Below are 14081 nucleotides of genomic sequence, written 5' to 3'. Positions count from 1 at the left end.
CAAGCCAATCACTAGCCACCACGTGTGCATAATTTAGCACAAGCCAATAATGGGGCTCGAATTATAATACGAATGGCAGGAACTCTTTGCAACAAGCATTTCTCCTCTGCAGCAGAAAACTCCACCGTGCAAAGAAGCTGCAATTTAGCGGGCGCAATTTAGCAGTGCCGAAGCGCACACAAACAAAAAATCACAACTTTGGGTCGTGACACCTTGAACATTAGCCCCCTTGTGCTATTATTTCACAAATCAGTAGAAACATTTTAAACCATGGTACTGTAATTCTGAAGCTATATTGTAATAAACTTTGGAAAATCTCTAATTCTTGGAGATATTAAGGAAGTGGACGTCACACTTCCAGTGACGGAGCTGTTTATTTCTCTACTTTCCTTCTCTTATCAGTGGCAGCTCATCTGATGAATGATTATGACAGGAAATAACCTCTTTCATACTTTTTTTTTTTTAAATCTTGCTGACGTTTACACAAAATTTAAATGTTTGCATGCACTAAATTACCTTTCTGTTCTTGGCATTCCTTCTCTCAACACTATTCTTTCTTTATAATTGTTGCACATATTAGCCCATCCTTATTTTATTCTGTTTTCATGATTTTTTTTCTCTTATTTTAAGCTGCCCCGAGTCATTTTTGGGATGGGCAACACATAAATCAAATTAATATAATGAACCTCCCACTCTGCTTTGGCACAATAAAAAGCAGCAGACAAGTTTTTCTCCAGCAAAGTGCAACACATGAAATACCTAGTAAGCAAAGGTCACTTTGTTGGAATTTCTGAAAAAGTTTCAGAAACAAATGGTTTTGAGAGCAGCTGTTGCATAAGCATGTTAATCTAGAATACCACACAGGCTGCCATTTGCTTTATGAAATTTTGAGGCTTACCTGCCTTTAAGTACAATTACTGCTGCCTAGAGAAAACATTTAGGTTTTGGGGGTTTTTTTGTTTTTTTTTAACAAGAGTGGAATAGGTCTTTACTATGCCATGGAGTAGGTCTACAGCAATCCACTTTACAGCCACTGATGCTGGACACATTAGGAGGACCCTAGCAACAGCACTCAGGGCATTCAGTTTTCCATTAGGATGTGCTTATATAACTATTCAATAAAGTATCAAACAACTGACTGAGTTGTAAGTCCTAACGTTGGCAAAGCTTTTTGGGTAGCTGGTTCACCAGGGTGCCAACTTGCAGTGTAATCAGCTGACCGTTGGCAGTACCAGGTTTTACAGAACATTTCATGCAAGTCTAATGCTGGGGAGATCATTATGCTTCTAGCTCAGTGTCAGCCATAACAGAGAGGAGAAATTTAAGGGGAGAAAACTGAAGAGCACTTGTGGATATCAAGTAAGGACCTCTGCACCAGTCAGAAGTAGCCAGCATCTCCTCCTATTGTGGAAGCATATAACATCATTTTGTACAATGGTGGAATTTAACTTTGGGAGAGATGATGGCCTATTGGGACCACATGCAGAAAAAAATTCCACCAACTTTTAGCAGCAAGCAATCAGTTAGTTCTTCTTGGTTGCAGAACAAAGTGGGACATAAACAAAAACTGGCTTCTTTCAGAAGAATCTCTGTGAATAAAGGGGAAGATGGGAAGACAGCTCTGAATTGGATTTTCTTGCTAATTGCCTTTCTAATTTGTTCAGGCTTAGGGTATAGACACTTTTAGTCTCTTTAGTCACATACAACAGAATTAGGGCTATCTAAAAAGAAAATACTACAGTCAGTAGTTTCAGCTGCAACCACATAACATTTCCATTTTTGATCTGAAATGTACAAGGATATCCATATAAAAAATATATTAAATAGAAAATTCAGAAAAATATCACCACTTAGAATCCAAACCAAGCCAATCCAGAACAACAAAACAAGAACCCAGACTTCTTTCCCACACTCCCAAAATTGCATCTAAAATGGTTTTGCAGCATGGCCTTTAAATCAATAGTCAGATTACTCTGGACAAGGGTTGGGAAGAAATATTGAAATACAGGAGCCCTCAGGTGAATAGAACTGATTTTTAACAGTAAGCCAAATGAAAGTTTTAATTGTAAGCTACTGAAAAAATGGTGCCTGTGATGTCAATGAACAGAAGATAACTGAAGTGGAAAAAGTTACTAATTTGAGCATTGTTCTACCTGGGGATGGAGGAAGGATGATGGCTTATCAAATGAGGAATCAATTACACCCCCAATCCCAAGACCCATCCATAAGACTCCACAGGAGCACCTGTTAAAATAATTAATTCAAATTGTTCATTCTTACAGCAGGAAGAGTTAGTACAATTTGGTATGTTTTGGGCCACAGACACTTTGCTTCTGGTGATGAGATAAGTGAGTTTCAGTGCTTGTTTGAAGGCTAGGATGTGTGATTCTGGGAAGATCTCTTTAAGAATTGGGTCTTCTTCTAGTATGGGTTGCAACTGTTTGAGGATTTTCTGTATAGATTTGAGGGAGGGGTGATACATCATAACCTGTGGTGTGCAATTCGTAAGAGTTTTCATTCTGTACTGCAGGAATTCTTCACATGGTATCCGGGTGACTTTCATGTGCAATCTCTCTCTCTGGAGGAATGAATGTCCTTGTTGAGTGAAAGCCTTTTTGAGATTTGTGAGATGGCAATCCTGGGTGTTCTCCTCACTGCAAATTTGGTGGTATCAGAGGGCTTGGCTGTATTTTAGCTTTCTTGGTGTGTTTAGGGTGATCGCTGGTTCTGAGCAGATGTGTATGTTAGTCTGTGGGTTTGTTGTATAACATAGTCTGTATTTTACCATTCTGGATACTGATCACCGTGTCAAAAAAAGATGTTGGTGCTGGAGTATTCAAGAGATAGTCAGATGGAGGGGTGATAATTGTTGAATGTCTGAGGGAACTCAATCAGAAATTGAAGATTTTCAGTCCAAATGATAAACACATCATCGATATATCTTAAGTATAGCAAGAATTTGATGGTGCAGTCCTTGAGGAATTCTTCTTCCAAGTGGCTCATAAAAAGGTTGGAATATTGTGGGGCCATTTTGGTGCCCATAGCTGTGTCCATGGTCTGAAGGAAGTGTTGGTTATTAAAAGTGAAGTTGTTGTATGTGAGGATGAAGTGTTTAAGGTCAGTAACATCTTTGGGTCTGTACTTTGAGTTGTCATCATGCTCTTGTAGGTATGTAAGGCAGACTTGGATACCATCCTGCTGTGGGATGCTAATATATAATCTGGTAACATCCATGGTGGCTAGGAGAGTGTTGCTGGGAAGGTGGTCTATGTTTTTTAAGTTTTCATAGAAAGTCTGTAGTGTCTTGGACAAAATTCACTCTTTGGGTGACAAGCAGTTTTAGGATTGGTTTGATGAAACCTGGTATTTCCTTAGTTACGGTTCCATGGTTGGATATGATGGCCCTTCTCCTATGTGAAAATGACTATGACCTTGTACAGATAATAGAGACCTGGTGGGACTCTACCTATAACTGGTCTGTTGTTTTAGAGGGTTACACCTTGTATAGGATAGACCATGTGGGGAAGAGGGGTGAGGGTAATGCTCTCTACCATCAAGGATCAATTCACTTCCCTGCAAATTGAGTTTTCTAACCAGGAAGGACATCTTGAGACCGTCTGGGTCAAAATACGGGAAGAACATGGGGAACATGACTTACTTGTAGGAGTCTACTATAGACCTCCCCACCAAGAGGAAGAACTTGATTCATAGATTCATAGATGTTAGGGTTGGAAGGGACCTCAATAGATCATTGAGTCCGACCCCCTGCATAGGCAGGAAAGAGTGCTGGGTCTAGATGACCCCAGCTAGATGGATATCCAGCCTCCTCTTGAAGACCCCCAGGGTAGGGGAGAGCACCACCTCCCTTGAGAGCCCATTCCAGACCTTGGCCACTCTAACTGTGAAGAAGTTCTTCCTAATGTCCAGTCGAAATCTGCTCTCTGCTAGCTTGTGGCCATTATTTCTTGTAACCCCCAGGGGCGCCTTGGTGAATAAAACCTCACCAATTCCCTTCTGTGCCCCCGTGATGAACTTATAGGCAGCCACAAGGTCGCCTCTCAACCTTCTCTTGCGGAGGCTGAAAAGGTCCAGGTTCTCTAGTCTCTCCTCGTAGGGCTTGGTCTGCAGGCCCTTAACCATACGAGTGGCACTTCTCTGGACCCTCTCCAGGTTATCTGCATCCCTCTTGAAGTGTGGTGCCCAGAATTGCACGCAGTACTCCAACTGTGGTCTGACCAGTGCTCAATAGAGGGGAAGTATCACCTCTTTGGATCTATTCGTCATGCATCTGCTGATGCACGATAAAGTGCCATTAGCTTTTCTAATGTCTTTGTTACACTGACGACTCATGTTCATCTTGGAGTCCACTAGGACTCCAAGATCCCTTTCCACTTCCGTGCCACCCAGCAGGTCATTTCCCAGGCAGTAGGTGCGCTGGACATTTTTCCTCCCTAGGTGCAGCACTTTGCATTTCTCCTTGTTGAACTGCATTCTGTTGCTTTCTGCTCACTTGTCCAACCTGTCCAGGTCTGCTTGCAGCTGTTCCCTGCCCTCCGGCGTGTCCACTTCTCCCCATAGCTTTGTGTCATCTGCAAACTTGGACAGAGTACACTTCACTCCCTCGTCCAAGTCGCTGATGAAGACATTAAAGAGTATCAGTCCAAGGACCGAGCCCTGCGGGACCCCACTGCCCACACCCTTCCAGGTTGAAACCGACCCATCCACCACCGCTCTCTGGGTGCGACCCTCTAGCCAATTTGCTACCCACCGGACTGTGTAATCACCCAAGTCACAGCCTCTTAACTTGTTCACCAGTATGGGGTGGGATACCGTATCAAAGGCCTTCCTGAAGTCTAAGTATACGACATCCACCCCTTCTCCTGTGTCCAGGCGTTTCGTAACCTGGTCATAAAAAGATACTAGATTAGTCAGGCACGATCTGCCTGCTACGAACCCGTGCTGGTTTCCCCTCAGCATAATTTGTCCTGCCGGGCTCTCACAAATGTGAGCCTTGATAATTTTTTCAAAGACTTTGCCAAGAATGGAGGTGAGACTGACTGGCCTATAGTTGCCCGGGTCCTCCTTCCTCCCCTTCTTGAAAATGGGGACCACACTGGCCCTTTTCCAGTCCTCCGGGACTTGGCCCGTGCGCCATGAGCATTCAAATATTCCTGCCAGTGGCTGTGTAATGACGTCAGCCAGTGCCTTCAGTACCCTCGGATGGAGCTCATCCGGGCCTGCCGACTTAAAGGCATCCAGTTCTTCCAAGTGACTCTGTACCATCTCAGGGTCTACGCATGGTAGTCTGGTGCCTTGCTGCTGCCTCTCTACAACCCCAGTGAGAGACTTGTCTTTCCCCTCTCTTAGGAACAAAGGCAAAGAACTCGTTGAGGAGTTCAGCCTTGTTCCCCCTGTCTGTCACCAATTGCTTCTGCCCATCTAGTAGGGGTCCTATTCTTCCCTGGGCCTTCCTTTTACTCCCTATATATCTAAAAAACAATTTCTTGTTGTCCTTTACTTGGGATGCCATCCTCAGCTCCATGGTAGCTTTGGCCCGTCTAACTGTCTCCCTACAAGCACGAGCAGAGGAGGTATACTCGTCTTTGGTGATCTCTCCCTGTTTCCACTTTTTATGTGCTCCCTAGACCTTAGGCTGCCCTGGATTTCTCTGGTCAGCCAAGGAAGCCTCCTGGCCCCTTTCCCTCTTTTTCCTCGCATCGGGATCGTCTCCCTTTGTGCCTGAAGGATCATTTCCTTAAGGCAAAGCCACCCTTCTTGGGCTCCCATCACTTCAAAACTCCTACTCTGCAGTGCATCCTTGACTAATCGCCTGAGTTCACTTAAATCAGCTTTCCTAAAGTCTAGCACTTTCACCCTACTAGTTACCTTACCCACTCTAAGTCTTATGAAGAATTCTATTATTAGGTGATCACTGTCCCCCAGATGGCTACTGATCTGGAGGTCCCCTACCATGTCATCCCCCGTTGCCAATACCAGATCCAGTAAGGCATTCCCCCTAGTGGGACTGTGTACCTCCTGTGTCAGGTGGAAGTCCTGTACACAGGTTATAAACCTGCATGAACGGTGGGACTTTGCTGTCTGCGTCTCCCAGCAGATGTCTGGGTAGTTTAGGTCCCCCATGACTACCGCCTCCTTAGCTTTTATGGTCTCCGAGAGCTGCCTCAGGAGCCCCAAATCTAGTTCTTCCCCTTGGTGTGGGGGTCTGTAGCAGACCCCTACCACCAAATCCCTTTCTCCTTGCCCCCCATGTAACCTAACCCACAATCCTTCTACTTCCTCATCCTTCGATTCTGTCTTGATGAGGGTCGATGTATATTGCTCACTGACATAGAGCGCAACCCCTCCCCCTTTCTTCCTACCTGGTGGTTGAATCCTTTCTCTCTGATAGGAAGAGGCTGTTATGGTGGCATATGTTATTGATTATTTCATTGTTCATTCTTTCCCTGAAGCAGTCAATATAGCAGTCAAGGTTAGAGTTTCATCCACCGAATGGAAATGGATCCAGACCATGCCATGACAAAAATGTAAAACCTGCCAACATATCTCCACCAACCCCACAATTACTATACCTGGATCTTAGAGCTGCACTCCAGAAATGTAATATAAAACTCATCCAATGCACCAAATGCCCTGATGGAAAATACATAGGAGAGACCAAACAAGAACTGCGCACCAGAATGAACACACACTGGAAATCTATTAAAGACAGGAATGCCCAATTACCTGTGGGGGGCACATTTCTCACAAGCCACTCTCTCTCCAATCTCTCAGTTCTACTCCTCAAAGGTAACTTACAAAACACTTTTCACAGATGAGCCCATGAACTTTACTTCGTCAACCTCCTGGATACAAAAAAATGGACTAAACAGAGACATTAGATTTATGATACATTATAACCTGCCTAACATCTGACTTCCCAGGTACTTCTGTACTATTTACCAGCTACCTTCATTTCCCTTCCCTCCCCACCACTTGTCTCTCACCCACTGACTTCTCAGTTTGCATCTTCACTGACTGCTTTTCTTACATGCATGCCAGCCTCTCATTTCTTTACTATTCATTCCATCCAGGAAGAGCACACACCAACTGCAGATGTGTCCTTAACCTGGTGAAGGGCATATATACCCAGAAGTCTGCTAAGAATAATTTTTTCCAACTATATGAGTTGGTCTAATAAAAGATATCAGATTTACCCAAAGAAGTTTGTCTGCCTGTGTCCTTAGACCAACACAGCTACAACCTATACCTCTCTAAGAGGAGGCATGACAGCAGCCTTCAAATACTTGAAGGGCTGCCATAAAGAAGAGGGACAGCATCTTTTCTCTCTTGTTGCAGAAAGGAGGATGCAGACCAAATGCTTAAAGTTGCAGCAAAGTAAGTTTAGATTGGATATCTGGGAAAAAAAAAAAACTTCTTCACTGTTAGAACAGTGAAGCAGTGGAATGGCTTGTCTATGGAATTTGTGGACTCTCCATCAATGGAGGTGTTCAAGAAGTTGGATATCCACTGGTCAGGGATGATCTAGACATAGCTATACCTATGTTCAATTATGGGAATTGCCTATGTTTCTGGGCTTTGCTTGTTGCCCCTGACACCCTGCACAGTGTTTTTAAGCCTTTCTCTGAGGCACTGGGTGTTGGATACAAGCTGGTTACAGCCAAGGCTAGGGACTTTGACCAGTGTATGCCAACACTTCTGCTGGAACCAAAGCAGGAGGTTCCTGGCTAGAGGGTCTCATCCCTCCACTCAGGGCTGACCCATTATGAGGGCTCCTGTGCTCTAAGAACATGTAAATAAATAAAGGGTAATTTAAAAAAGGCCCAACAGTTATGTTATATATATATATATCTCCACTCTCTCTCTCTCTCTCTCTCTATATATACACACACACACACACTATATATATATATATATATATATATATATATATAAAATCATCTCCACTAGAGGGCGGCTAAAGAAAGCATCTGAGAAAAGGGATTTGATTTTCTAAGAGATCATGCAAAATAAGCAAATCAAGCACGATGAAAACATAAGCAGTGACTATATTTTCAACTGACATGACTAAGTTTTTCCTTTCTTTTTTACTTTTAAGAACATGTAGATGAAGCAGTGATAGTCATCAAGAATATGTGTGGCTCTATATTGCTAACTATTAAGCATATTTGACACAACCATCTCTGCCATGAAGGTGATCCTGTTTCTCAAAATACATAAAACATATGGTACAAGCACAGGCTATCCTTTTACGTAAGGCATTTTCAGTATTATCTAAAGCTAGATTTGGCAAATGGCAACCAACCACTGAAAACATTCAAGGCATCAGAAATGCTATAAAAATACAACTCTACAATATTAATGATAGGAATGCACACAGCATCCTAATTTCAACGTAGACAGGTCAGATCTCAGAACTCATATGAGAAAACTGCTGTGCAACATATGAGATGAAAAAGGTTTTCTTCTGCATGCTTTGCAACCTAAATTATGACTTCTTCCACTTTCAGTTTATGCTTATGCTTGACACAAATAAAGATAAACTTGCTTTTTTTGTTTAAAAAAATCCTTTAACTAATTTAGCTACTACCACATCAACCAGCTTCATGACAGCACGCTGGCAACTTTTGCTTAATTTAAAATATTTTCTCTTGAGATGCAGAGATCTGCCATTCTTGGCAAACAGACATTTCTACCTTTGGTATATTCTGTTAACAAGAAATTTCTACCTGTCCTTTTAGGTTAAAGACAAGCTTTCTGTAGTAATTAAAGGGAAGAAAACATCCCAACTTCTGCCTGGACAGATATTCTTCTTCCCTCCAGGGAAAGATTCAAAGAAAATTCAGACTTATTATCCTGAAAAGTATACATAGTATTTTAAGGTGAAATGGTCTGAGAAAAGGAAAGTTTTGTATCTGGATGAACAGTCAGAGTAAACCCTTAAAAGTGATGGGAGGCATGACTACAACTGAAAAAAGAAAAATCTAACCTGGGGGGTTTGAATTAATGAAGAAAGAAATAGTTAAGAAAGTTCTTAAACCTTGGTTTCTCACTCTTTTTCCATCTGGGACACAAAAACTATTTGGTCTCCTTGATTCCCGGCTTGTTCAGTGGCAAGGGGAATGCTGCTTCAAGAGACTTAGAAGCAACTTGAGGAGCCCTGAAGAGTTTGACTATTCCACAGACCTGAAAAGCTGTGGCTGGGAGACAAAGTAGGCCCATTCAATCGGAAGATGCCACCAGGACCCGAGGAAAAACAATTAGCGGGAGGGGGAAAAAATAAATTATTGCAGGCAAGATTCCATCTGTGGGAATTTGCAGGAACAAAATTCATTTACTTACATTGATCTGATAACTGAATCCTGGTGCAGGATTAAGCATGATTTAAGCGACTGCTAACAGATATGAGATAAAACACAAGAACAAAAAATTGGAAGAAAGCATGTTTTCTGTGGGGATAGCCAGGATCAGGATTAAATGCAGGGCTCTCAGTCATATCTAATCAAAGTACAACATGAAGAAATCAAGTTGTCCCCTTCTGTGGCATGCTGAAATTGATTCTCTAATTAATAAAGTCTTGGTTGCAACTTTTAAAATGGTTTCTCCAATATAGACTAGTTTCAGTAAAAACTAGTACATATATACTTTTCACTGGGACTACTTTTTTATTTATTACCAGAAAGGCACCTAAAACTGGATTACAGGACAGGCAGAGCAAGCCTGAATCATGAGCCCGCTCTGGTTCTACAGTGTCCATTCCTCAACTTTTTATCAACAACCAGGCTTCAGCCTCACTTCCCTTCCCTTGTTTATGCATTTCCCATCTTTTCTTCTTTTAATTCAGAATGATCTTGGACTTAGAGACACTGCAGAGCTATACACAACATTTGGATGGATGATTTTTTTCCCCCTAGCGTTCCTAATCTTTTGTATTTCATTTTTCATGCATGGCATTCAAATGTCACACTTGATACCTTTGGAATGCAATAAATTAATAAAAGTCATCACGTTGTCCTAAGTTCACAGCACTAGAATGAACCCTAAGAAGATAATTAATAAAATATAATGTAGTAAGGCAACAATTATCTGACTTTTCTTTTAATGAAATAGACCAAAGTACTTCATTACAATACAGTATTAAACTTTATTTAATTGCCACTGCTACAGTGCTATTTATGGCTAAATTTATGATCTGAAGCAAAAATATAATACTTTTCCCGGGCTATTTACCTTTACTGAAATGTGCTATTTGTCATTTGACAAAGTTAACCATCATACACAGATAAGGTCAAGGCTTTTGAAATTATTACAAGGTAGTGTAGACTTTTTATCTTATCAGTAGCAATAAATGTTCTGCTAAACTTGAAGTGTTACACAATTACTTTATTTTAACAAAACTTGCACATTAACTACACAATCTGAAAAAAGCACCTTTTGAACTGAGCAACTATTTAATTAAAACATCTCCCTAGTACCTCCCATCCAGGATTTCTGAGCAAATGACATCAAATTAGTACACACAAATTTTCAACCAAGAATGTCAATGTTAATAGTGCCTTACCTGCAAGCAACACTGGGATTAGCATTCCTTGAGAGAAGCAGTTCTACACACTTCAAAATCTGCTCCTCTGAAGCATGTGCGGTACATGCAGACATCAAAACTGTATATTGATCTGTATAGAAAATTACAATCGGAGAGTGATGTCCATGAAATTCACAAATACTGTGGTCTTCATAATTTGGAGCAATGTGTTTTAAATACTTATTGCATCTAAATAATAGCTCAAACTATTCAAGTTTGATAATGTTACCTATTTAATATTTGGAAACCCTTAAGAGACTGGAAATTTTCAGTACAGTGAAGATAACTGATGCTATGAATCAAATAAAATCACATACCCAGAGAGAAATTTATGGAGACCTGATCTCCTTAAGACCTCTACTGTTTTCTACCCAAAGTAGAAATTTGTGGAGTGAAAAAACACCAGGAATTTCAAAAAACACAAGCAAATCACACTATGTAACAATCCCATCTCATGAAACATTAAAGTAAGTAGCACTCCTAAGATTCCCCAGGGTATGTCTCTATAAGAGGAGAAAGCCAGGTGCTGCTGGGTGACCTGAGGGGTCTGATCCTGCGTGGGAATTTCCAGGGTGCACAGGACTGAGCCTTTCAAGCCCTGGGAAAACACATCACCTGCTATCCTACAGCATCAGTGGGAAGGACAATGGACAACATGCATTTCACCCAACATCCCGGCACAGCTGATCTGCTTCATTTGGCAATTTCTATTTCTAGTCTAAGTAATAAAGAACAAGAAGCAAATATAGACAACACACATAATGAACCTGAAAGCAAAGATAACAAGGTAGACTGGTTGGTAGCAGTGGGAGAGGGAAGAGAATTTATTTTTAGTTTTTGGCATGTTACTGAAACATCATTTAGTGTATTTTAAAATTTAAAAAGTCAATACTTCACAAAGTATTATGATAATTTTCATATATTTTATTTTTTCAATCTTCATGAGTGATGTAATAAAATATGCAACAATATATTTTATTAAAATGTCAGTAAACACAAAATCTAAATATAGATTTCCTTAAAATTTCCACTGAGAAATTTTAAGTTTTGGTCACATTTTACCATACTTCAACTTAAAAATCTGGTACATATTTGAAAAAAATGATTCCACTATTTTTCTTACTTTACTGAGTATCTCCATTTCATTTCCAGGAAACCATGATGAGATATTAAAATAAGTTTATAAAACAAGGAAAGGGACACAATCAACTTCTATACAAGGCATTTGAAAACCACTGAACTTTGAAACAAATTTCAAGTATCTAGCCTAACAAAATGAAATTTCTAAGTCACTGTTTAACTTCTGTGAACAATAAAAGAATGTGGTTGATTAATAGTCTGACAAAATCTTATACTTATTATCCACACTGACATGTGTACTGAAAGCTGGCAGGAGTATTTTAAACAAGGGTAACAATAAACTATACTAATTTGGCAGCAGTGGGTGGAGGTATATATTAAATATTAGTGTTCAGTATCTACCTTAATGACCTAGAAGGGTAGGAAACATGAACATGCTTCTAAGTTAGTTAATAAACTTACAGAAAATAATGTGAACTTAAAATATTCTAAGGAAAAGATAGTGTTGGAGTGATGTTGCAGCTATGGTCCAGGATACAGGAGTGGATTAATGCACAGGCCTGTGGGGCTCTGCCAGTCAGAGGCTCCCCAGCCTGCAGGGGAAAGTCCTGGGAAGCACTGAAGCTCCACTGCATGTAAAACACACGAGAGCTGGAGGGAGGTGGCAGCTTGTCTGACCGCTCTGTGGGGACTGCCGGGGTGAGGCGGTAGTGAGGATTCCCATCACCCCTGCTGCTCGCTGTCCAGCTGGTCTGCCTCTCTCCTGTCCCTAAAAGAAGCCTGATCCTGCCCTCCCTCCCAAGGGTAGGGTCAGAGGGCAGGCAGGTGGCTTGAGATGAGCTGTTGTGTCACCCGCGACAGATGGGGGGGGGGGGGGTGCGTGTGTGTGTGTGTCTTGAGATAGGCTATTGTGTCACCCGCGACAGATGGGGGGGGGTGTGTGTGTGTCTTGAGATGAGCTGTTGTGTCACCCGCGACGTGTGTGTGTGTGTGTGTGTGTGTGTGTGTGTGTGTGTGTGTGTGTTTGAGAGAGGTGCAACCCCAAACCATGCCAGATCTCCCTGTGGGGCACTGCAGTGCTTTAGTCCCACTGCCAAGGGCTGCTTTGGGGAGCGAAGAAAGGGAATCCTGCTGCCCTGGGGATGCTTCCTGCAGTTATCGACTCCAAATAAGGCTGCTGACAGTGATGGCAGCTTGTGTGGGGAAGTGTCAGCTCTTCCAGGGGGTGATTAGATATAGATCTGTCTGTGTTCAGAGATACATTATATATATAGAAAGATATTGTGTGTGTATACAAATCTATATAGAGACACATTATATATATCAATATCTCTCTACGTTTTGGGTACATAATTATGCAATGATAGAATTAAAACATAGATGCAATGGGTAAAAGAGAGCTTTACAGTATATGAAGTTTAACACATGTTTAATGTTTCAGGAAAGATTAAAAAAAAATTGGGATGTATTGTGTATGCCTACTGATTTATTTTAATTGCAAGAATCGCTAACGGTATTCTTAGACTCATACTTGAGGCTATAGGTATGGCCTGTATTTTTCTTGTAGTAGTTTACTGTAGTGCATGTACAATGTAAAATGTGTATTTTAAAAAAGTCAAACAAGAGTCTACATGACCACTAAACTAAAACATCTTTCCTTTCATGTTATTATACATTTATGGCGATCCCATGCATCTAAGGCAGTACTGTATTCAGTTTTGTGTGGCAAAATTGGGTATTTAATTTTGACACTGCATATTGTGCTTTATTTATTAATGCAATATGTAACTATTTAATGGATCTATTTATTAATGCTTTTTGATACATTTATGTTTATTGTGGTGTGCAGGGGGCCTCCAATTTTCTGTTTGCCCAGGGCTCCAATAAATCTTAATCTGCCACTGCCAGGAAGCATGAAGAGGCAAGGATTTTTGTGGGTGATATCTTTTACTGGACCAACTACATGTTTGGGATAGCCTTAAGGTATCACCCACAAAAATCCTTCGCTACAGAGAAAAAAATCTATTTGCAAGAGACTTGAAGACACCAGACTTTCAATGTTTTGTGTTATGACTCTCACACAGATTTCACATAAAATAAGAGAATATGTGGTATCCCAAATGAACCGTTAACAGCCTTCATAGAGTGTGACAAGGGACTCATTTTTGCAGCAAAGGTACACTTACTAATGAAGCAACAGACAGGGCAGAGTGGCTTAACCTCATACACTAACTTGTTTAGAGAAGCACAGCCTTTGTAGGCTATGGATAAATGTTTGGGCTTTTGTAGACCAACAGCTGCCCCAACTATACAGTTGGTCCAGTAAAAGATAGCATAAAAATCCTTGCCTCCTAGTCATAGATACTACTTGTAACAAAAAACAGGTAGTTTCTGTCACAGC

The 14081-nt window shown here is 41.1% G+C and overlaps 1 protein-coding gene across 2 annotated transcripts in view; it reads right to left on the bottom strand.

Annotated features, from left to right (window-relative positions):
- ASZ1 (ankyrin repeat, SAM and basic leucine zipper domain containing 1) overlaps window positions 1–14081 on the bottom strand; it is a 55549-nt gene that overhangs the window by 23670 nt on the left and 17798 nt on the right. For both annotated transcript variants that reach the window (XM_014601022.3, XM_019491419.2), the window contains exon 4: window positions 10580–10691. In XM_014601022.3, the coding sequence (XP_014456508.2) occupies window positions 10580–10691 (112 nt within the window). The remainder of the gene's footprint in view (window positions 1–10579; window positions 10692–14081) is intronic.

Source organism: Alligator mississippiensis, chromosome 4 (assembly GCF_030867095.1).
Source record: "Alligator mississippiensis isolate rAllMis1 chromosome 4, rAllMis1, whole genome shotgun sequence".
In the NCBI taxonomy this organism is placed as follows: domain Eukaryota; kingdom Metazoa; phylum Chordata; order Crocodylia; family Alligatoridae; genus Alligator; species Alligator mississippiensis.
The sequence above is the reverse complement of the archived record's forward strand: the minus strand, read 5'-3'. Positions and strand labels throughout refer to the sequence as shown.